The following is a 25234-nucleotide window of genomic DNA, read 5'->3' as shown; positions in this document are numbered from 1 at the left end:
TCATTTTGAGCAGGACGTCACAATCTTGAATCTCTCCCTTATTCTCTACACTATTTTGTGAGGTAGTGCATTTTACACAGTAGACGACTTTATCACAAGCGATGGTGCTGGACAACCAGTGGTCAATAATGTCAGCAACAATCTGCACCAGTGACAAATGATGAGTCTTGTCACACGTGTTATCCATACTGTTAGCCAGTATTGTCTGCACTTGCTGTATCTAGCCAGTCTTGTCTGCACTTGCTGTATCTAGCCAGTACTGTCTGCACTTGCTGTATCTAGCCAGTATTGTCTGCACTTGCTGTATCTAGCCAGCTGTATCTAGCCAGTATTGTCTGCACTTACTGTATCTAGCCAGTGTCTGCACTTGCTGTATCTAGCCAGTATTGTCTGCACTTGCTGTATCTAGCCAGTATTGTCTTGTCTGCAGTATTGTCTATCTTATTGTCTGCACTTGCTGTATCTAGCCAGTATTGTCTGCACTTGCTGTATCTAGCCAGTATTGTCTGCACTTGCTGTATCTAGCCAGTATTGTCTGCACTTGCTGTATCTAGCCAGTATTGTCTGCACTTGCTGTATCTAGCCAGTATTGTCTGCACTTGCTGTATCTAGCCAGTATTGTCTGCACTTGCTGTATCTAGCCAGTATTGTCTGCACTTGCTGTATCTAACCAGTATTCTCTGCACTTGCTGTATCTAGACAGTATTCTCTGCAGTTTGCAGCTCTATCACAGTTGCCTATAAATTGTTGAGTTGGACAAACCAGTGGTTGATGTTAGGTCTATGTTTATTTACACTGCTTCTGGAACCCAGATCTGACAGCACCAGCAATTGGGTCACAGTTGTTTTTTCTCAAGGTCACCAGTCAGAAGATACACATTTCAAGTCCTCAGGATCAGGTCTGACCTTCACTCCTTCAACATCACAGCCATTTATAGCTAATGTGTCCTTCACCTCTCAGTTGACTTCTCACCATTATATATACCCGAGCTGAAGTATCTTGGTGATTTGTAACAAATAGCTTATCAAGAGAATCATCACTTGACAGTGGTCGTGTCTGACAGGTTTACACAGGGATACACACACATCATAATTTGCTGATGTTGATATTGTACACTTTGACTGCATGATCCAGACCACAGCTGGCCAGCTGCAACCAGGAACCAGCTTCTGATGATCCAGATTGACCAGGTCGAGGACGGAATCGCAGTCTCTTCACTGCTAGATGATGAGCATTTCTGGTTGCTAGGGAAGTAACATTATCAAATCATAGGTTTTTTTAATACTTGATTTTCAATTAATTACTTGATTTAGGGATCTTGGAACCCAAAACCTCACTTTTAAATGAAATATATTAATCTTATTTTATCTATGATGTCTTTTATGTGACACATTCTGGTGTCCCCCTCACTGCGATATTGCTGGAATATTGCCCGTGCACCTCAGTCAGTCTTATCCATAACCCCCCACTGCACCTTATAGTTTTCCCCAAGTACAGAGTGAGTGAGTTTGTAGCAATATTCCTGCAATATCACGGCAGGGGACACCAGAAATGGGCTCCACACATTGTACCCATGTGGGGAATTGAATCCGGGTCTTCGGTGACGAGCAAACGCTTTAACCACTAGGCTACCCCACCACCCCAAGTACTTTTAGAAGATTGAGTGACTGTAGTTTTACACAGCTTTTATCACATTCCATCTGTCTCTGGATATATGCACCACAATCGGATTTCCTATGCTACTCTGAAGGACCAATCAGAATGCACCTTATGAGGTTGGTGATATCATCCAAACAGTAATGATACAGTTTGAGAAAATACTGAAGAACAGTGACAAGCAAGAAAAAGGCTTTAAAAAAACACTGGTGGAAAGGTTGTCCATTACAAACTGTGGATTTTCTGTTTCCTCATCTTTGGAGTTCAGTAAAATCTAAATGAAAATTTTAAAATGGTGGAAAGGAAAAAAGGTAATTTTTTTATGGAAATGGTGTTAAGGCATGCATGACGGACAGACATTTCACAAGAAAGTGGTCACAGACTATTATGATCAATAGGGTGGAAGTAGTTACTAGAGATGTGTCCGTAGTGACAGGTACTGTTCATGTTCTGTAAAGGATACGATTGTGTGAGAGTGTGACAGCACGTCCAGCTCCCGTCCTTGGCATACCACCGATACAGAAGAATCTGGCCACTCTCCAGACCAATGGCAAACAGGTACCTGCAGATCATAACACAGAAAATATAGGTTATTTTCTAAAATCATTTTGCTGACTGAATTTTGGTTGAAATCAAGCTATATCATCATAGCCAACAAATGGCTAACCAATGGTCGACAGAATGAGCAACATATCAAGCTGTTGGAAGAACAATACTGACAGATTTATGAATAACAAATTCCTCTAGTTTGTGAGGCGACATTTCGACACAGAATTCCTGCTAGAATGGTAAACAAATCTGTACCGTAGAAGCTGCTATACACAAATTTTTCTGTATTGCACTTCCCAACTACTATATTGCCAATCAAAGGTTGGAGGACTGACTGACTGAGTGTTGGTTTTACGCCGCTTTTAGCAATATTCCAGCAACATCACGGCAGGGGACACCAGAAATGGGCTTCACACATTGTACCCATGTGGGGATTCGAACCTGTGTCTTAGGCGTGACGAGCCAACGCTTTAACCACTAGGCTACCCCACCGCTCGCTGTTGGAGGAAGACAAACCATCCGTCATGTTACATGCATGATGACAGACATGGACTTTCAGACCAATTGTGTTCTGAAAGTGAAACACAAAATCTTCAGTGAAATTAAGTGAATATTTCAGATTACTAGTATCACTTCTGTCAATACCATCAGATCTGACATCTAATATTAAAGAAAATCCAATATTGATGAAGGTTTGTCTGTTATCCCACTTACTGGCCTCTGACAGTACAAGGTGCACTGTCGACTGCAGTCACAGAATCGGACAGATCAAGTCCGGACACTGCTTCAGCTGCCCGGCTTTCCCCAGTCACACTGGACACTGACCACACCATGGCCTGTAAATAACACCAGGTGTTCATTCAGAGTTCACAAAAATATGCATAAAAACTGATGCTCCGAATGTAAGGCCTGTCCAAACTAACCATGGTAACTGGACCCCCACCCAAAGTGCATGCATGAGTAGGGTTTTGTCGAGGGACAAAATCCCCAATCTAGAAATGAGTACACACAGGTCACATGTTATGAGATCGATTGATTGACTGATTATTCATTCAGTTGCTCTGGCACTAACGTATATGAGCTGACTGTACCTTCTTGTCCCTGAGACACTGTGATGTAGTACTTATGTCTTGTTTGTTAATAACATAAGAAACATATGTTTTTGGGGGGTTGCGTGTGTCCAGCAACATGCCCAGATGATACGGGAATGTGACCTCTTCTTGTCCACACTGATGACTCGCTCCCACATCTCACCTACAGCAAAACATGATACAATATGAAAAGTTATCTGGATGATGATGATGATGATGATGATATATCATGATCAAAGTCATCACAACTTTGACACTACACCTTCCTCCACATCTCATTTTATTATTATATGTGCGAAAGTGATATCATAAGTGTAACTTTCAAAAAGTATAAACATTGTCATTAAATATTACATGGCAAGTTATAACTTTGATAAGAAACAAAAGGGAAAATCAGTTTAACTTTCCCCTCCCTAGAATAAGAAACCACTAACCTAACTACACAGAACAAGGGCCATCAGTCTAACCCCTCAATCTGGGTCATTGAACTAGTTATCAATCTGACCCTTCCCTAAAACAAGGAGATATCAATCTGACCCCTCCCTAAAACAAGGGAGATATCAATCTGACCCCTCCCTAAAACAAGGAGATATCAATCTGACCCCTCCCTAAAACAAGGAGATATCAATCTGACCCCTCCCTAAAACAAGGAGATATCAATCTGACCCCTCCCTAAAACAAGGAGATATCAATCTGACCCCTCCCTAAAACAGGAGATATCAATCTGACCCTCCCTAAAACACAATCCCCTCCCTAAAACAAGGAGATATCAATCTGGGAGATATCAATCTGACCCCCTCCCTAAAAACAAGGAGATATCAATCTGACCCTCCCTAAAACAAGGAGATATCAATCTGACCCCTCCCTAACCAATCCTCCCTAAAACAAGGAGATATCAATCTGACCCCTCCCTAAAACAAGGAGATATCAATCTGACCCTCCTAAAACAAGGAGATATCAATCTAACCCCTCCCTAAAACAAGGAGATATCAATCTGACCCTCCTAAAACAAGGAGATATCAATCTGACCCTCCTAAAACAATCAATCTGACCTCCTCCCTAAATCAAGGAGATATCAATCTGACCCTCCTAAAACAAGGAGATATCAATCTAACCCTCCTAAAACAAAACAAGGAGATATCAATCTGACCAATCTGACCCTCCCTAAAACAAGGAGATATCAATCTGACCCCTCCCTAAAACAAGGAGATATCAATCTGACCCCTCCCTAAAACAAGGAGATATCAATCTGACCCCTCTAAAACAAGGGAGATATCCATAAAACAAGGGAGATATCAATCTCCCTCCTAAAACAAGGAGATATCAATCTAACCCTCCTAAAACAAGGAGATATCAATCTGACCCTCCCTCCTAAAACAAGGAGATATCAATCTGACCCTCCTAAAACAAAATATCAACCCTCCATAAAACAAGGAGATATCAATCTGAAAACAAGGGAGATCAATCTGACCCTCCCTAAAACAAGGAGATATCAATCTAACCCCTCCCTAAAACAAGGAGATATCAATCTGACCCTCCCTAAAACAAGGAGATATCATCAATTTAACCCTTCCCTAAAAACACAAGATTCAGATATCAATCAACTCCCTCTACCTAGAACAAGGAGATATCAATCTAACCCCTTAAAAACCCTTCCCAAATAAATTAATAATCAATCTGACCCCTCCCTAAAACAAGGAGATATCCATTAACCCCTCCTAACAAGGAGATATCCTGACCCCAAACAATTAGCAATCAATCAATCTAACCCTTACCTAGAACAAGGGTTATCAATTTAACCCCTTCCCAAACAATTAGCAATCAATCTAACCCCTACCTAGAACAAGGATTATGAATTTAACCCCTTCCCAAACAATTAGCAATCAATCTAACCCCTACCTAGAACAAGGATTATCAATTTAACCCCTTCCCAAACAATTAGCAATCAATCTAAGCCCTCCTAAAACACAGGATCATCATTCTAACCCCTCATTAATCTAACCCTTCCCTATAACAAGTAGACAAGTTTTACCCCTCCCAAAAGAAGGGTCAGTGTGTGGAGGTTTGACCTACCTGTTTGTTGATACAGTGACCATGTCCGGTCTCGGGACACAGCAAGCAGGTACTGTCCGCTGTGTGAGAACGCCAGCTGGGTGACTGTAAGCGTGGCGCCCTCTAGTGAAGCAATTTGTCTCCATGTGGACGTGTCCCACAGCAGGATGTTGGCAAACTCAGCTTTAGAGGCCTAGACGAGATGGTAGCTATATAGTTCTCATAGAGTGAGTGAGTGAGCTTTGTGTAACGTCGCATGGGAATGTCTTATTTGTTGGTTTATTTATCTGTTGTTTAATGTCACGCTCAGCAATATTCCAGCTATATGGCGGTGGTCTGTAAATAATCAAGTCTGGACCAGACAATCCAGTGATCAACAGCATGAGCATCGATCTACACAATTGGGATACGATGACATGTGTCAACCAAGTCAGTAAGTCTGACCACCGATCCCATTAGTCGCCTCTTACGACAAGCATGGATTACTGAAGATCAATTCTAACATGAATCTTCACAGGTCAATTCACAGGAAACAGTAGACCGGTGATTGTGTAAAATGCTCATACACACACACACACATCACAATTATTTATGAACTTCGACACTTTAAGTGTAAGAGTTCCAATTACCTGACATTATATCACCAATATTAAAGTTTGATACAACAGCGCCCTCTAGACATCTGGGAGTCTCCCTCACCTTACAGGCTGTAGCGACTATTGTCCCTGCTGGGTTGCTGGCCAGGGCAAAGACCTCATATCCATGCCCATACAGTTTCTGTGTCTCCGGCCATAGCGTGTTCTGCAGCAGATTCTCCTCACTAGGTGGTGCTGGAAAGAAAATGAGGTCACTAAGTAATAGTGTTGGGAATTGGATAAAATCTCCTAATTGATGATTGGTTCATTACAACCGATCAATCATCGAAAATAATTGGTCAGCATCATGTATCAAATTTTTCTGGTTATGTTTGTTACTGCACAAACAACAAAGAAAAAACATGTAGTTCTTATGAGTCTTTTTGCAAATTCCACAAAATACATGTGCAAATTTAACATCTTTAAAGGATGACTAGTATGTTAGGAACATAAATTTCCTGGAGTCTTTAAGATAAATTCAATCCTGACTTGGAACGAGCTTGTAATGTTTATGAAATGTAACAGACAAAACCAACCTTGTGAAAAATATTGTTAATGCAAACAAGTGTTCCAGAATTGTTTGTGTTCGATTATGAGAAAAGATGATCGATTGCTTGGTTGTTTAGTCATTGCGACCAATCTTCGATTATTTCAATTAATTGGACCACCACTACTAAGTACAGGGGGGTGATGGGGTAGCATAATGCTTAAAGCATCCGCTTGCCATGCTGAAGATCCAGGTTCAATTCCCACATAAGTAAAATGAGTAAACGCTAATTCTGGTATTGCTGGAATATTGCTAAGCGTGGCCTAAAACCTTACTAAGTACAGGTGAGATATTGCCTGTGAGTGGCTACAGGTGAAACTACATGTGAGTGTTTCAGGTGAGATATTACCTGTCAATTCTACAGGTGAGACATTACCTGTGATTGGCTACAGGTGAGATATTATCTGTGATTGCTACATGCGTGACTTTACCAGTGAGTGCTACAGGTGTAAAGTACACATCAGGGTACTGCTCGTTAGGGTGGCGCTGTAGTTCTCTGTCTGTCTTCAGACTGTCGTCTCCCTGGAATATTGCCTTGTTGGACAGCCCCAGGGCAGGAACACTGGCTCCCTCTGGCAGAGAGGACACAGGCTAGAAAATAAGACACACAGACTCAAGGGACAGGTTTAGTGGGGTGGTTTCAGACTTTTCCATGCACAAATGTTTACAGTGTAGCAACTCTCCTCAAGGTTTCTCATATTTTGGATGACTCTCCCATGTCCTAGTACATTGTTTTCATGAATTTTCCTGAAAAGACAAAATGCAAAAGCACTTTGTATTTCACAGGGAAATGCCCATTTTTTTTATGACCTCCCAAAATATGTGTATTATTTTTCATGAGTATCCTTAAGAGTCTTTCAAAATTTCTTTGTGACTGTCACCAGGTAAATGACTAGACCCTAAGCAAACCATGGATGCTGTAAAGACTAAGAGGTGATGACATGGATCAGTCCATACGGCTCTTGGGGGGTGGCTTCCTAGTCAGTAAAACATTCATTCGTCACACTGAACACCCAGGTTTGATTCCCAAAAGCGTGAAGTCCATTTCTGCTGTTCCCTGCTGCGATATTGCTGGAATATTGCTACGAGCGATGTAAAACCACAGTCATTCGCTCACAGGACTTGGCTGCATGTAATCACAAGACGACAACATGCTAATTATATTAATCACTGGTTTAATATAGAGGTGATTTCATTATTTACAACCCTCTGTCATAAAGCTTGACAACTGCCGATCGACAAATATACATTCAATAAGCAAAGAGTCCTGGAAACCTGTTAAATCATGGCTACAGTGTATCTTAATCCTGGTCTTACCTTCTTCTTCAACTCGGAGTCAAGAGGAACACCACAGATCTGGCAGAAGTTGTCAATGAAGTTTCGCGGGGCATGGAAGACTCGAGCAACCTTTTCATCGGCACCAGAGATGAACTGGTACCGACTGATCATGCTCAGACACTGCAGGTCGTAACCATGGATCTGGGGTCGCGCCAGCTCGTACCAACATGTCTGGAATTGAGTGTAGAGTAAATTTAGTATTATACTGAAAAACATGAATCAAATTTGAAAATATAACTTGTGATATACATCGATACTTAGGATTTTCAAAATGAAACGAGTATTGAACTACTACTACCCACCTCTCTACCTGGAGACACCCTTGGAGCATGGAGCATGGAGCCTGGTTGTCTGGTCCTCACTCACACTGACCAACTCTCCCCCCTCTCGATCCCAGTCTACATCACACCTACTACCTACCTCTCTACCTGGCGACACCCATGGAGCATGGAGCATGGTTGTCTGGTCCTCATTCACACATCAGTCTACATCACACCTACTACCCACCTCTCTACCTGGCGACACCCATGGAGCATGGAGCCTGGTTGTCTGGTCCTCACTCACACATCAGTCTACATCACACCTACTACCTACCTCTCTACCTGGTGACACCCATGGAGCATGGAGCCTGGTTGTCTGGTCCTCACTCACACTGACCAGGAACTCTCCCCCCTCTCGATCCCAGTCTACATCACACCCACTACCTACCTCTCTACCTGGCGACACCCATGGAGCATGGATCCTGGTTGTCTGGTCCTCACTCACACTGACCAGGAACTCTCCCCCATCTCGATCCCAGTCTACATCCTGCACACTGGCGAAATGACCACCGCCGGTCACGGTCGACACCCATGTCAAGGTCGACTGAAGCATATGAGTAATTAGAAACTCAGTGGAATTAAAAAAGTACCACTGCAAGCGAGGTTAATTAATTGCATAACTGAATTTAAACACTGACGTGGTCTAATATCTTCATAACATATATAGAGGATATTATAGGCACAAATATAATAGTGTCTGTCAAATTGAGGAAAATAAACCCAAATCTACTCTAAACATAGGCTGGCTACTCCCCATCGCCGCATGTATAACGCAACATCATAGAAGTAACGTGACGTCATAGCATTGTTCATGACATCACGTCACCATGACAAAGTGATATTTTGCCCTACGGCATAGTATGAAAAATATGAGTGAGTGAGTGAGTTTAGCTTTACATCGCTTTTAGCAATATTTTAGCAATATCATGGCGGAGAACACCAAAAATGGGCGTCACACATTGTACCCATGTGGGGAATTGAACCTGGGTCTTCGGCATGACGAGCGAACGCTTTAACCACTAGGCTACCCCACCACCCCATGAAAAATATGAACCCTGATATTTTCACCCTCGTGGGTAATAAACCAGAAAATTTCATGCTCAGGATAAAAGAGTAGATTCAATATTATATATCTAACAACAAAAAGTTTCTTAAAATGAACATAGATCTACCAGTTAGCAAAATAAAACTATAGCAGGAACCTCAACTTATTCTTTAAAATCTTGTTTTGAGAATTTGATTGCATGTAATGTTTTAGTCTTAACAAATCTGGTTTCAAGAACTTCAACATAACTGTAAACTTGAGTTATTATTTGTTTTAGAATTCAAGTATTACCCCTGATAACTGATAAAATAAAACATGATCTTTTTTGCAGGTAAAAACCCAACAATCATTAACTGCTTTAAAAGACACATCCACATTAACTTTTCTGCATAATGAGAAAGTTGAAACAACAAGACAGTACAAGGCAATGATATGTTTAGGGTCCGTCACATGTGAGAAGCTCTTACCTGCTGGTACGACCACTGGTGGAAAGCTCCGTGATAGCCGTGAGCTAGAATGGACTGACCATCAGGGCTCATCAGTCCTCCATAGAAACCCAGACTGTTGCCGCCCACCTCACCAACTCTCACCTACAGCGACACGATCATCCATTGATGTTGCAGTCACCAGTAGAACATGACAGTTTACAATTGGCTCATGTTTTCATCGTATAAACTGTTGAGAAGAATCAGTACACAGCCGTCTGAGGAACTGATGACTGAACAGCCAGTTATTATAGGGCCCGTAAGTAGGTCACAGCACCTCGCGAGACCTTACTACTCCCGGTGACAAACAACATTTCATATCTTTTCGAATGGTCTCATGGTTGTCAGTTGACAGTAAGGAACCGATAATCCTTGCAGTAATAACAAATATCCGATCTAATCATCCCCAAATTAGCCAAATATTACGACTGTCAGCAGCTGTAACAGCCAAGCATGGTTGTACTTGGTCTGGTCTAGCTTAAGTCCGGTCTTGCCACGCAATTTCGAACCAGAACTGGTTCTTGAATAAACGCTTATCACAGGAAATCTGGTACTGGAAGTTGGGCCTTGTCTTGCATATTGCAAGTAAAGTCATATTTGGCGGCAGTGCAATGAGATGAGATCAGCAAAATTTGTTATAAGCGAAGACTATAAGACCACTCCCCACCATATCCCAACCAAGATAAGTGAACACGCACTAAATTTTTAACCAGACATAATTTTAAAGGAGGACCATAGTTCAGGTTGAGAGTTGAACTTGTCTGTTTTAATTATTTTGACTTTTGACGTCTTCTTACCATTATTCAAACTAAAAACCCAAGCCAATGGATTCGTGGCCATTAGATTTCAATAAAATGTCTGATGACACAGAGAAAGTAACACAAATTGTAATGTTATCAAAGCATGCCATGATAACCCGTCATTTCATCAAGGGGAGGTAACTGTGTTCTACTGATTTTCTCTCATTGCCTGTACAATGTTACATCCCATATAAAGATATAGTGAATATTAACATGGTCAAGCATATGATATAACTTTCACAGAGACAACACTGACCTTTTCAAGCCACACTCCAGCTGCCACGTCAAACTGCCACACGATCATTGTCTTGTCCATTGATGCTGACAGAAGAGTCATTGGCTGGTGCCACCGGTTGCCTAGCAACAGACATTTTAAATTCAAGTCGCAGAATCACTGAATTTCACTGCCCAAAGATCTCCCCTCCCTATAAACCAAAAGCATGCCAACATATCTGCAGTTGCATTTGGTTCTGTGTGTTTGACCAGACAAACTAGTGATTGATATTGTGAGTATATTTCCATAAAATTTGTGTATAAGGGTACAATTTTTACCAAGTCACCTGCCTTGAACATGCTTCTTGGGGACCAATTCTAACTCTGTGATGGAAATTTGTTTGTTGTTGAACATTCAACAATAGTCCAGCACTATGACGGCGGTTTGGAAATAATCGACCAGTGATTATTAATCAAACCAGTGATTGACACAATGAGCATCGATCTACAATGATATCAGGAAACAATGTCATGTGTCAACCAAGTCAGCGAGCCTGAACACCTGATCCCATTAGTTGCCTCAAGCATGGGTTGCTGAAGAACAATTCTGCCATGGATCTTCACGGGTGCCATAGAGGATGTATAGATAAGTTTGGTGAAAATTTACGACTTTGGTTGCTTAACATTCAAGGAAGCTATTGAAAATTCTACACTTTTCGTAAACACAATTCTGCTGGTTAAGAGACTGGGAATGATTATTGGGAAGGGAGGCAGAGGCAATCAGCGGAGAGTCTGTTTGGTTTGATCCCCCACATGGGTACAACATGTGAAGCCCATTTCTGGAATATTGCTAAAAGTAACACAAAACCATACCAGAGATGCCAACCCTAATTAAGCCCAATTAGTATGGCTAAAAACTGATGTAATAATTCGTATTACCCTTTCCAAAGAATTTTCATAATTAACACAGAATATATAGATATTTTAAAAACTTCATATTAACATTGTACTCGCCTAAATCAGTAGTAAGTACCCACATATTGCTTGATACGGAATAAAATTTGGCTGCAATTTCTTGTGTATGGTACATATGCTATCAATAATATAATTTATTGTATTTTTTTAAAATTTGAATATTTTTACTGATATTGTAGTCGTGTATTTTGTGTTGTTTTTTCGTAACAAATACGATAAAATCGTATGAGTTGGCATCTCTGCCATACTCACTCACTCACGCACTCACCCATTCACTCACTCTGTGTGAAGCCCATTTCCCACCATGATACTGCTGGAATATTGCTAAAAGCAATGTAAAACCATACACACTATGTTAAGTCTTGTGAACAAAGAGTGGTGTCATAAATGGAAGGGCCAACTTTACCCCCCAAGTACTGCAGAAACACACTTGTAAGCAATAAGACATCTCTCTTCTCCAGTGTGCGAAATTTACGCTGGTCCTGTGGTCCCTGGCTAGTAAAATTTCATCAGGACCATTACATGATGTGTTTGCAGTGGTCCTGGTGGCCAATGAATTTTGTATTGATAGTTGAGCAAATCTTTGAATGTTATTTTGGACCAGTGAAGAACAGACAGCACCACTATTTTTTCAATATAGGAGTACTGGAAAATCTTAAGAGTACTGAATGGAATTTAATGGCATATCAGTAACCCTGTGTTTCGTGTCATATATGCACCACAACGTTGCTATTCTTGTGTAAACAGGTCAATAAACAATAAAACAATACTTTTTCAGATACATACGTCTGTAAATGATTCTAGGACCATTGTCGTCGTGCGTATCTGCTACGTTTTCCAAATTATTTCATACCGTATCGTGCATATTTTCTATCCGTACATACGCCGATACGGCCATTATCTGGAGCCCTGACCACTAATTATTGTCCGCTCACTGGTCCTGTGGTCTAGAGGGGAATTTTGAAAGGTTTCTTTCCCTGCTACTCAGATATGTACCTTTCATCTGCTGGGGCTGCCATTTGACGGTGTAGATCCAGTTTTCATGACCACTCAAAACCGACTCCAGACTCACAGCCAGAAATCTCTCAACATCTGCAAAATGGTGACTTGGTTGATTTCACAAATCATGTACGTCAAGATGACATAACACTTGAATAAAACTTGTTATGTATTGCCAGGAGAAAAAGCTGCACTGCAGCTTCCAAAGTCGGTGGGTTCTTAGTGCAACCTCTTTTTTTAAATTTCTCGCACAGACAAAGCATAGGTCCGTCTCCTTTTCTCACGGGTTTCCTATTCTCGCGGTAAACACGTTTTCTGCCGATATCGCCGATGCGCGATGCCGAGCAAGTGATCAAAATTTTGCAATGTCACGAATATTGGTGAGTTTATACCAACTTGGACATATCATAACTTTTCCCCGCCCTTTCCGGCAGGATTGCTCTTCCATGCACTCGACAACGTTACTTTCTCGTTATACTGCGAGAATGGGAGAAGCCTCATGTCGTCAATGGCGGATGGCATTGTTTATCACCGGGCTCACAAATGGTAATTCACCTGATGGATCTGGCAGTTGATAGATGCAGATGATAGAGGAGAAGGCCTTTCATTTAAAAACGAACAAGCATTCATTCGATAAGATTTGTTTGTGTTATTTTGTAAGCCGATATCCGTAAGTACCGCGAGACTAGGATACGCCTTCATATATGAACTCTGACCTGATTAGTAGTTGTTTTATCCCCAAGGCAGGGCAACAACAAGAACCATCTTGTACTGGTACAATGAAATTACATGTATATATTTTCACATTTTAACACATGCAATTCCAAATTAATTGGGTTACAGAGATTTTGCCTTTTTCTACTCAGATTACCAGGTTATTTATTGATTGTCGATGTATTGCGATATGACAATCTAACAGGGACTCTCTCTTGTGGTGAGACAGGACTCACCGTTGTGGTGAAAACTCACCGTTGTGGTGAAAAGCAAATGTGTTCTCCCTCATCTTGATGTCCTCGTCCAGCGAGAGGCTGCTGATGGAGGAGGTCGTCCCAGTGTTGCTGTCTCGTCTAGCCAGCCTCCAGATGCGGATGAAGTGATCCTGAGAACAGCTTGCCAGCAAGAGGTCTCCATCATCTACACAGGGAGGAAGGGTTTGTTTGTTTGTTAACGACGCACTGAGTAATATTCCAGTTATATGGTGGCGGTCTGTCAATAATCAAGTCTGGGCAGACAATCCAGTGATCAACACCATGAGCATTGATCTATGCAGTTGGTATGTGATTACACGTGTCAACCAAGTCAGCGAGTCTGGCCACCTGATCCAGTTATTCACCTCTTTCGACAAGCATGGGTTACTGAAGACCAACTCTAACCTCGATCTTCATGGGTCACACAGGGAGGAAGGAAAGTAAAACTTGATTAGCTGTGTCACAGCTTCATATCCCTCCACTGGTGGATCTTATCTATCCACATATACTGAAGAAAACAGGTGCAGATTGATCATAAAATTTCATATGAAAATTCCCCAAACTATTCATAGTCCCTCACATTCTTAGGGCTATATCAAAATGAGATGGTCATTCATTAGATCGTTGCAAGTTTTCAGTTAACATAAGGAGTTACCAGGGTTATTTATGACATAAAATTGTCAAATCTGCAAGTATAAAAGTTTGGTCTGCAAATTATCAAAACTCTTCAAATGGTTAAACTATTCCTATGATTTTCTCTGCTGCTCACAAGTTCTTTTTGGACAATGCATAATCTTTACAAATCAATCTACCCAGAACAAAGCATAAGTCCCACAGATGACATAATAATCTACCCACAACAATGCATAATGTCCATGGATCAGGGCATAATGTCCATGGATCAATGCATGATCTCCAAAGAATAATGTATAATCTACCCAGAACTAATCTACCCAGAACAATGCATAATCTCCACAGATCAATGGATAATCTCTATATGATAATGTATAATCTCCATATGATAATGTATAATCTACCCCAAACAATGTACAATGTCCACAGATCAATGCATAACCTTCACAGAATAATGTATAATCTCTATAAAAAATGTATAATCTCGAACAATATAAGTTGTTCGCTGGTCTCGAGGGGGACATGGGCTGATGTATCCTTGATGTTTGTTTATGTTCCCTGAGCCCGAAGTGTGAAGCGAACATAAAGAAACATCGAGGGTACATCAACTCATGGCAGTGAACAACGTACTTATCTTACCGAACACCTCAATGGTAATTTTGAACTGTTTGAAGCACGGGTATCGATCATAGTATGGAGTACCAGTCCACAAGAAAAACAAATTTAGAGGTATCTCCCTTCCATCATTCATGCATTCACAAAACATCGGTAATTTCCGTACATCATACGTGATTCAATGTTATTTGAGATAAAGAATTACTACTACAAAGTACCAAATGAGTTCAGCATTCCCAGCGGGGTACATAGAAAATGTTACTCGCTTGTAAGCGTGGTACATTGAAAATAATAGAAGAGCGCTTCAGCCAATCAGAAAAGGACATTCATGTGTGAGGCAAGATAATGATCTATGTTCTGATTGTCCAGTTCAGCACCAGCAGCTACTCACCCTCCACAGCAAACTCCAACCCCCTCACCCAGTCCTCGTGGCCTGTCAGGACTCTCTTCTTTACAAACTGGGGACAAATCTCAAGTTGATCACACAGAACATTTCCTATTTTTACTGGATAACATGTTTCTCTTATTTCCAACGTAATATTGGGTCGTACATAAACAATCTCTAGGTCAACAAAGTTAACTGTAAGTGATCAAACATCCAGATGTACACAATGAATGAGTGAGGTTAGAATTACGCCGCACTCAGCAATATTCCAGCTATTTGGCGACGGTCTGTAAATAATTGAGACAGAAGCATCTACACAATTGGGAACCAATGAAATGTGTCAACCACGTCAGCGAGCCTGAGCACCCGATCACATTAGTCTCCTGCGACAAGCATGGGTTACAGCAGATCAATTCTAACCCAGATCTTCACGGGTAGATGTTACACAATTTTATGGCAATCTGGCATAGTAATTCTCTGATGGGCTAATCAAGCAGGTGTGCTTTGGATTCCCTAAACATAAAAAAATCAATGAAAACCATGTCCACTTCACTACAATAACCTTGGTATTCATAATAGGCTGTTCTTGTGTTGCATTACTTGCTTGTGCTGTTTGATATACAAAGTCTATCATGTTATGTTTTTGACATGTTAATTTATAAGAATAGAACAGAATTCCACCCTATGGAATTATCCAGTCAATATTCTCAAGCACGACATTAAACCCAATTTCACCTCACCTCACCTCATCAGTTCAAAATCAGTACACGTTATTATAATTATATTGATACATACCTGTCCTTCCTGCAACACATACAGGTGGATCTTGGAGTCATCAGCACCACATGCCAGTACTGGAACTACAAGAGAATACAATAGGTGAATCACAACAATCAGGGGATGGTCCAGTGTTTGAAACCGTCTCTGTGGTGTAGTGGTTAGAGCGTCTGCCCGGAGAGTGGAAGGTCGCGGGTTCGATCCCCAACCGCATCATACCAAAAGACGTTAAAATATGGTACTTGTTGCTCCCTGCCTGGCGCTCGGCCTTCAGCAAGAATGATATCATTTCAGCAAATATGGAAGACCTTTGACATGAAGGATATCACTTCAACAAATCCGGTACTATTTTGACAAGACTACAGTATTTTCTTGTGTAGAGTGCTTACTTTTTTCTCAAAATACCTATCTCTGTAGACTGAGGTGTGCATTATACAGAAAATAATTAATTTTGATACTTTCTTTTCTAATGCACAGTCATTACTGTGTACACATAACACAGGAAACACCATGTGAAGAAATCCCAAAGTTTATAAACAGTTTCATCATGTAAATACACTGACTGACTGACTGAGTTTGGTTTTACGCCGCTTTTAGCAATATTCCAGCAACATCACGGCGGGGACACCAGAAATGGGCTTCACACATTGTGCCCATGTGGGGATTCGAACCCGGGTCTTCGACGTGACGAGCCAGCGCTTTAACCATTAGGCTACCCCACCGCCCCTGTAAATACACTGACTGTGTGAGTGTTCATTTTAAATCTGGTCACGGTTCAACCAATTTTGTATTTGATTCAAAACAGTAGTTTCATTTCAACAATTATGGTACCCATTCTGCAAGACTTCAACAACACTAGTATGTGTAACTGTAGTGCTGATGTGTTCTCAGACCGCCTCCGTGGTGTAGTGGTTAGAGCGTCCGCCCGGAGAGCGGAAGGTCATGGGTTCGATCCCCGACCGCGTCATACCAAAAGACGTTAAAATACGGTACTTGTTGGTCCCTGCCTGGCCCTCGGCATTAATGGGTACAACAAGGACTGGTCGGCTTGGAGTCAGTATAATGTGTCTGAGTGGGTATTCATGCTTCACTGCGGCATGGTATCTCAGTGGGCTAGCGCTATAAAACCAGCTTCAGTCTGGACTAGTACAAGCAGCAGCACATACACATACACACGCATGCACGTTGTCATATGAGGAAATATTCTCAAGCACGACGTTAATCCCAATTTCACCTCACCTCACCTGATGTGTTCTCAGGAAGTAAGATGAGAGTTTTCTCCCCTGCACTGGTACCTAAGTCCTTGACATTGGACTTGATAGCTCCTGAACATATCACATCCTCAGGTATATGAGCATGATGAGCACCCATCAGATTCCGAACACTAATAAACAGTTCACATTTGGATTGGACACTTCACACATCTGTCGCTCACTTACCATTAGTGTCTGGGATGAGAGAGAACGCCGCAGTCAGAACAAAACCAGTTCCAAATGTCAACACTTGGACTTCTTCAAAATCTGTTGAGTACCAATAAACAGTTGAAGTTGCCATATTTAACACTTCTAAAAAAATATAAAATATAAAAATATCTAACAACTAGATGAATAATGTCCATACATAATCAAAGTGGAAGCTTTCTGGTAGGTCTAAGGGAAACAACTCTGTTGTTTAACGCCAAACACAACAATATTCCAGCTATATGGCGGTAGTCAAGCAACGCTGAGTGGGTAGGGTCCTTGGATGGGTGACCCTGTTTGTCAGCTTGACTCTTGAGAGTTTCTAGGATTTCAGTCCTGCCCCACAATGAAGCACATGTGATACATGTGGTCTCACCTTAGGCAAGTGAATTTCTTCAAAATTGCCTTTGTTCACCCAGCAGAAAATGGGTACCCGATGAGATAGGTCATGTGACTATTAACTTTCTAGCGCCTCACAGGCAGCTTGGGTTATCCGAGGTAATAATAATCAGATTCTCGTTACAGCGTCCAGTGAGCAACTTGTCAGATGGATACTAGGTGCTACATAAGTGAATTATTATTGTTATTATTAGTCTGTAAATAATCAAGTGATCAATATCATGAACATCGATCAACACAGTTGAGATAAGATGACATGTGTCGGCACAGCTCTGTACAGCATCATATAGGACATAGAAAGAGATTGACTAGAATTTCAAAATTGGATGAAACAAAAAACAGAAGATCAAGTTAGGAGTACCTTTTCCTAGCTCGCGTCTCCAGATTCTGACAGTAGAGTCTGTTGATGCTGTTGCAATGTACACAGTTGCAGAGTTGTTGTCAATGACGTTGGTGCACACTTTCACCGTTGCCACTGCGTTTACTGTCCCTGTGTGACCCTTCAGGGTGGCGGTCAAGCTGTACTGGAAACATGGAAGCATTTTCTGTGTTAGTAGGTTTCCAAACATTTTCTATGCCTGTCTTTGGTGGTTTAAGGGGAGGTAATTACCATTACCATGTTCTGCTGATAATGTAAATGTTAATGTTTCCAAGTCTACCAAGGAAAGAATCTTCATAGGAGAAAACAGTCCTGAAACTGAAATATGTTGTATTATACAGAGGTACAGATAAGCTGCATATCTGTGTAAATTACGCAAATATTTATGTGAAAACTCAATTCCTATTAAGTCTATTGCGTACAAGTACGCTTTAATTTTTGCAAATACTCAATAAATGTGATCTTACACGCGTACACACAAAAATGTCAAATCTTAATATGCGTACCGGTGGATAGATACTATAACTGAGGTATACTGAGAGGTTCTATTTCAGGATATGAACTTGACAACTTGCAGTTTTTCTTATCGATTCTCATATTACAGATCAAATATAAATAAAAAACACTTAAATTTAAACCTTATTATATTTTTAAATTATTGGAAAATGGCAGAATACCCAATTGAGTTTGAGTGAGATGAGTACAATGTATTTGGTTACTCAAAGGAAAATTAGGATACCCAATTGAGATGAACACAAGCGAGTACATAACTCAATGACCCAAAAAGTTATCTGTAGCTCTGATTATAATTAGCCTTTTCAGGGGACTATTTAGTGTGGCTGGTTGAGAAATAATTTTCTCCAAAAACAAAGCAATAACACATAAGCATCTGAACTGTGATTTAAAAGACAAGTTGGAGTAAGTGAATTAAGTTTTACTCGTTTTTAGCAATGTTCAAGCAATATCATGACAGGGGACACCAGAAATGGGCTTCACACATTGTACCCATGTGGGGAATCGAACCCGGGTCTTTGGTGTGACGAACGAACGCTTTAACCACTAGGCTACCCCACTACCTCTAACATGTTGTAGTTCATGAATTTTAACCAGTCTCTTTATTAAAAGCAAATACCAATAATTTGACAGATTATCATGAATTCTGATCTATAATCAGCATGGTTGGTTGATGTTGTTTCCAACAAACATGATAGAAATAGAATGTCTTCGGACCCTGATGGAGAAAATTGCTACTCACAAAATTAATATCTTGATTATTCCAGACTCTACTATTTATTGACTTCATAACATAGCTGGAACATTGTGAGTGCTAAACGTTAAGCTTGCTACTCACCTCATCCCCTTCCTGTCTCCATACTCGGACCGTTTTGTCCACAGATCCAGACACCAACTCATCCTCATTGCCTGGTGCATGAAATACATGAACAGATCACTTAATGACATGTGTATGAGGATTTACTTGACCTGCTCATAAGGCCGATACTTGACCCCAAGTATATAATAATTTACAGCAAAAATTACTTGTTTGAATACAAAGATTCCTAATACATTGAAATCTTGTCTATTTTGGCCTCACAGCTACTTGTACAACTTACTGTTATCTGGGTTCCATATCCACTGAACACAGTTGACTCTGTCCTGGTGGCCAGTGAGAGTGTAGATAACACTTGCAGGTTTTGTTGACCAACCCTGGGTAGAAAATAGTTGTATTACTTGTAAATGTCACATGTATGAATGCCATCATCACAAGAAGACTCCAGCAAATCATCAAATTTATGGCAGAAACAATCTCTTTGCCATGTGACAGCATGAGTGAGTGAGTGAGTTGGGTTTTACGCCGCTTTTAGCAATATTCCAGCAATATCACGAAGGGGTACACAGAAATGGGCTTCACACATTGTACCCATGTAGGGATTCGAACCCGGGACTTCGGCCCGACGCTTTAACCACTAGGCTACCCCACCGGCCCTTACTTCATGACCTGATGGCAAGGTGAGTGAGTGATTTTTATTTCAGCAATGTACCAGTAGCAACACATAAGGGACACAAAAAATTGCATAGCACTTTGCACCAATGATGGGAATCAAAACCACTATATTCAGCATGGCAAGCAAACACTTTCACCACTCGACCTACATACTTGGAGTCACATATGATCACAGGTTTGAATTTGACACATTTAATGATTTATTTTTAAAAATCAGCCCTATTGTGCTGAAAATTACTATACTACCATAGTCTGACTGACTGACTGAGTTTGGTTTTACGCCGCTTTTAGCAATATTCCAGCAATATCACGGCGGGGGACACCAGAAATGGGCTTCACGCATTGTACCCATGTGGGGATTCGAACCCGGGCCTTCGCCGTGACAAGGTAACGCTTTAACCACTAGACTACCCCACCGCCCCTCCTTAGTCAATCATGTAATAATTTTGTATTATCCTCCAAACATTATATTATTAACTTGGGCTGAAGGGGTCGTTGTCGGCACAGGTACTACAGATACCCCAGGTACGTTTCTGTATACAGAAATGTACCCAAAACAAAGTCAAAATACAGAAACGTACCCGGTACCCTAAAGGCGGAGGAGTCCATATTCCGCAATCCGAAACCGAAACAGTATGTAGTTTACGAGTCGCATTGGGCATCGCAATATAACCGTTACTGTGTATATTCCTTTTTTATATAACGCAATCAAATGCATCTAATACAACAGTATGGCAGTTTCGATCAAGAAAACGACACAGTGGGTATGGAAACGTCTTAAGGTATGTTTTTGTATGCTGATTTTGGCTAGGGTACACATCTGTAGTACCTGTGTCGACAACGACCCCTTCAGCTGAACTTGGCATAAATATATTTGTGTTCACGGCACTCACCACCCCACCCACTTGAAACTATTTTTCCGCCCTTTCCAAACCTAACAAATTACCTGTCCTACAATATATCTGTCAAATGGTCAATATTGTGATGCAATATTCGTGAATATCGACGCAATGAAGAGTTGCAAACTGTTTACAACCACTGCAATACATAACAGCCAGGAAAGTGTCACCAAGTAAACACAACTTCGTTCAAACAATCTGGTACAGTTTGACAGAAACCTTAAGTCTGAACCTATTGTTGATATTTTATGAACATACGTGTCTGCAGTTGTCAAAGGAGTGATTCTGAAAGGGTCAGTTCGACTCAGTTTATGCACCGTGTAAGTGTTCCAGTTTGAAGTATATATCAGATTATTACCTCTGGTCGGTAGATAGCCACAGCCCTACACGACCCATAACAAATCAAGTTATTTCGTCCCCAATCGGCACTTTGAGGCGTACGATTGGACCCGCAACTGATATAACATGTGTTTATCGTCGCCATCTTGGATAGAATTGATTTTCTTGCCTTCTATTTTTGAAGAGCTCGAGGGAGCGCCGCGTAGTGTAAATTGTATACAATGACTACTCCCTTCGTCTAACTTCATTAGATGAATACTGACGATCATGTACATATCCGCCATCTTTTAGCGGCACCACGGTGGGTGTAAAGCAAGGGCTTCGCGTAGTGTTTTGGTTATGTTCGGCAACCACGTGAGGACTCTATGTCTGCAAGGCAAGATCCCTTCTGTAACTGCTTGATTTATTATTTATGAATATTTATCATTCCTCTTTCTTTCTGTCCCAATCGTTACTCATGAGCCAATCAGAAGTTGTTATAAATCACCAGTTTGAAGTTGCACCCACCAAAATCTCAAGGCTCTTGGACAAACGGCAGATAATTCAAAATTAAACCAAATTACAATTTGAAAAGCACATGTCTCCAAAACTACTCGTCCAAATTTCTTGCGCAAATGCGACATAAAAATCCCAACAATTTCGCCAGGACCCATCGAGTCGCTAAAATGCACCGTTTGGTCGCCATATTTGATTAAAGTTTTGGTCATGGGCTTTAACCAGTTCAGAGTACTTTTCTCAAATAAAAAATGTGCCGAGATCGAACTATCAGCTCAAAATCTTTATCTTTATTTCCAGGAATTATTGTGCACATTCAGCACTAAAAAGTGTCGAGATGTGCATGCCTTCGATGGCTCTCATCCATCAAAATCCCGTACGTTCTACATGGACACAGGGGCGCAACCCACGGCAAACACGTTATCCAATTCGCTTCTTATACGACCAGCAATGGGATGCTGAGGACTTATTCTACCCCGAGTCCACAAGGAGGAGGAGAAGCTGTTTCCACTAGGAGGTTGCTCTTCATGAGTGCCATTCTTATCTTGGGTCTCAATCACAAGGAAACGTGGCCAGTAATCAATTGATATTTGTGCAGTCTATGGTCGTCAACATCAGGATCAGAGTGAAGTGCATTAATTCAGGAAGGTTTCGTAAGCCATGTTTAGTGTTTCGATTTCATCATCCGAACACCCTACCCATCACGGAGTTTCTTGTCAATGCTAATGGTTAATCCGTCTTGAGTAAATGAGTGAGTGAGTTGGGTTTTACGCCGCATTTAGCAATACTCCAGCAATATGACAGACAGACAGACAATTTATTTCGAGTATTCAAGGCCATGGTCAATATTACAAAAGGGTTTTAACAAGTGAGGTGAGGTGAAATTGGGTTTAACGTCGTGCTTGAGAATATTTCGCTCATATGACGACGTGCATGCTTGTGTATGTGTATGTGCGGCTGCTTGTACTAGCCCAGACTGAAGCTGGTTTTATAGTGCTAGCCCACTGAGAAGCATGAATACCCCACTCAGACACATTATACTGACTCCGAGCCGACCAGTCCTTGTTGTACCCATTAATCCCGAGCGCCAGGCAGGGACCAACAAGTACCATATTTTAACGTCTTTTGGTATGACGCGTTCAGGGATCGAACTCGCGACCTTCCGCTCTTCGGGCGGACGCCCTAACCACTACACCACGGAGAAGGTCTTTAATTCATGATAGTCATATTACAGGTATCTTGTCACCGGACGAGACAAAAAAAACTTTCGTAAAATAACAATAGAGATGCTACACTTAACTATCAAACAATATTTCAGCATACCTACTGAAGATCTAATAATAATTTGTTGTATTTCTTATCCTAAAGACTTTATGTAAAAACCTTGCCAAACTTAATATTACATTTAGTACCTGACATAATTCTAATTAAATTGTCCATAGAAGAGCTATTTCTAATGCTATTATGAAGACATTCTCTTCTTTCGGCTTCATAGTGAGTGAGTGAGTGAGTTAATATTTAACGTCACATCGGCAATATCTCAGCCATATCGTGACGAAAACAATCCATACAATAAAAGATGAAAAAACATTTGGAAGATTAAAACCTGTCGACGATGGACAGTAACACATTTTTATTCACTTCACTTTATTCAGAATTGAAGGCCATGTGGCCAAGAGTACAAGAGGTAATACAACATTGTCATGGTGTGTAGAGTTGAAATATAATTCATAATACAATTATTTTAACGTAGGTTTTGCTTCAGGAATATACATATCCCTTTAAGAACAGTGACACTGTGTATCTTCATAAGGGCTCGGAATTTGACAATTGAAGGTGGGCTGTAGAAATAGGCTGGAATACATTGGGATCTGCATCGGTTATACAATGGACATATTAGCAACAAGTGATATTCGTCTTCAAGCACGTTTAAAGTACATTTGTTACAAACTAATTCTTTATATGGGACAATTATCTTTGAAAAACGTTGTTTTTGTATATTCAAGTTATGTGATTGGCATCGGAATTTGATCAACATTCGCATAAGATCTTTGTTTAGTGCGCCACAGGAAATATACAGTTCGGGTTCAAGAAGCGACTTAAATGTACTATAATTTACAAGAAATGATGAGTTTCTTATTTTACTATTCCAGTGTTGTATATTAATATCTATACAGCGTTGTTTGAACTCAAACATGAAGTGATTTACATCGCCACAATCTTGGGCTAACCAGACATAGGAGAAACCTGTAGTAAAAAGAAGCATTCGAACATGTGAAACCCAGTTTGTGCCTCCGTTATCATCATAGGCTTTCATCATCTTATAACAGGCATTCGGGTATCTATTTTGGTCCATACGAATAATTCGGCACCCATATTTAATACACCTTGAATGGTAATGTACACACAAGTTATATCTGCCAATTTCTCCAAGTACAGCACATGATGCAGGTTTTTTTACTGAGTGACAGAAATCTTTTATAGTACTCACTATGAACCTTTTCAATACACGTTCTATAAGTATAGCCCCAAATTTCACTTCCATAGTATTATTAGCAATAGTTAAAGACATACTTTGATACTTGGTGAACAGTTGAAACAGAGGGAAACATGCACGTCTGGCTTGTAAAGATAGCGTTTCACATGCTTTGGACCAAACTAAACGAGATGAAAATACAATTCCTAAATATTTATAATAAGGGGTGGCCTCTACAGGTAGACCTTTAAAAAAACATTTTTCATTTCTCTTAACGCGTCCTCCGTTTCGAAAAACAACCACCTTAGATTTATCCAGATTTACTTCAAAACCCCACGTGTTACAAAAATCTTCAAGAATGTCTAATTTTCTTTGTAAATCAACAATGCTATCTCCTAGTAGTGCAACGTCATCCGCGAACAGTAATATCTTAATAGCTTCTGTGTATTCATTTACATAAATTCCAGGAGTATTGCCATGATGGAGATCGTCTGCAAGTTTATTGATGAATAGGATGAAAAGTAGCGGACTGAGCATGCATCCCTGACGAACACCATTACTGGTTGAAAAGAAAACTGTTCTAGATTTACCAGAACAAATGTATTCATGATAGTCATATTACAGGTATCTTGTCACCGGACGAGACAAAAAAAACTTTCGTAAAATAACAATAGAGATGCTACACTAAACTATCAAACA

General features: G+C 40.7%; 1 protein-coding gene across 1 annotated transcript; it reads right to left on the bottom strand.

Moving 5' to 3' along the window:
* Positions 1-449: 449 nt before the first annotated feature.
* LOC124261801 (elongator complex protein 2-like) lies at positions 450-21715 on the bottom strand. The gene is made up of 21 exons (XM_046696167.1): positions 21584-21715; positions 19935-20028; positions 19673-19743; positions 18304-18466; positions 17523-17603; positions 16102-16166; positions 15313-15379; positions 13675-13839; positions 12703-12798; positions 10775-10875; positions 9701-9823; positions 8577-8732; positions 7848-8039; positions 6962-7121; positions 6048-6178; positions 5370-5541; positions 3379-3459; positions 3297-3337; positions 2920-3041; positions 2120-2218; positions 450-1237 (listed from the first exon to the last, which is right to left on the bottom strand). Exons 1-21 carry the CDS (start codon positions 21707-21709, stop codon positions 1087-1089), a joined length of 2457 nt encoding a protein of 818 aa, XP_046552123.1. The 5' UTR covers positions 21710-21715; the 3' UTR covers positions 450-1086.
* Between the last annotated feature and the right edge of the window lie 3519 nt (positions 21716-25234).

Source organism: Haliotis rubra, unplaced genomic scaffold, assembly GCF_003918875.1.
Source record: "Haliotis rubra isolate DU_JTF1 unplaced genomic scaffold, ASM391887v1 Scf81, whole genome shotgun sequence".
Taxonomy (NCBI): domain Eukaryota; kingdom Metazoa; phylum Mollusca; class Gastropoda; order Lepetellida; family Haliotidae; genus Haliotis; species Haliotis rubra.
This window is presented reverse-complemented; position numbering and strand designations above follow the sequence as displayed.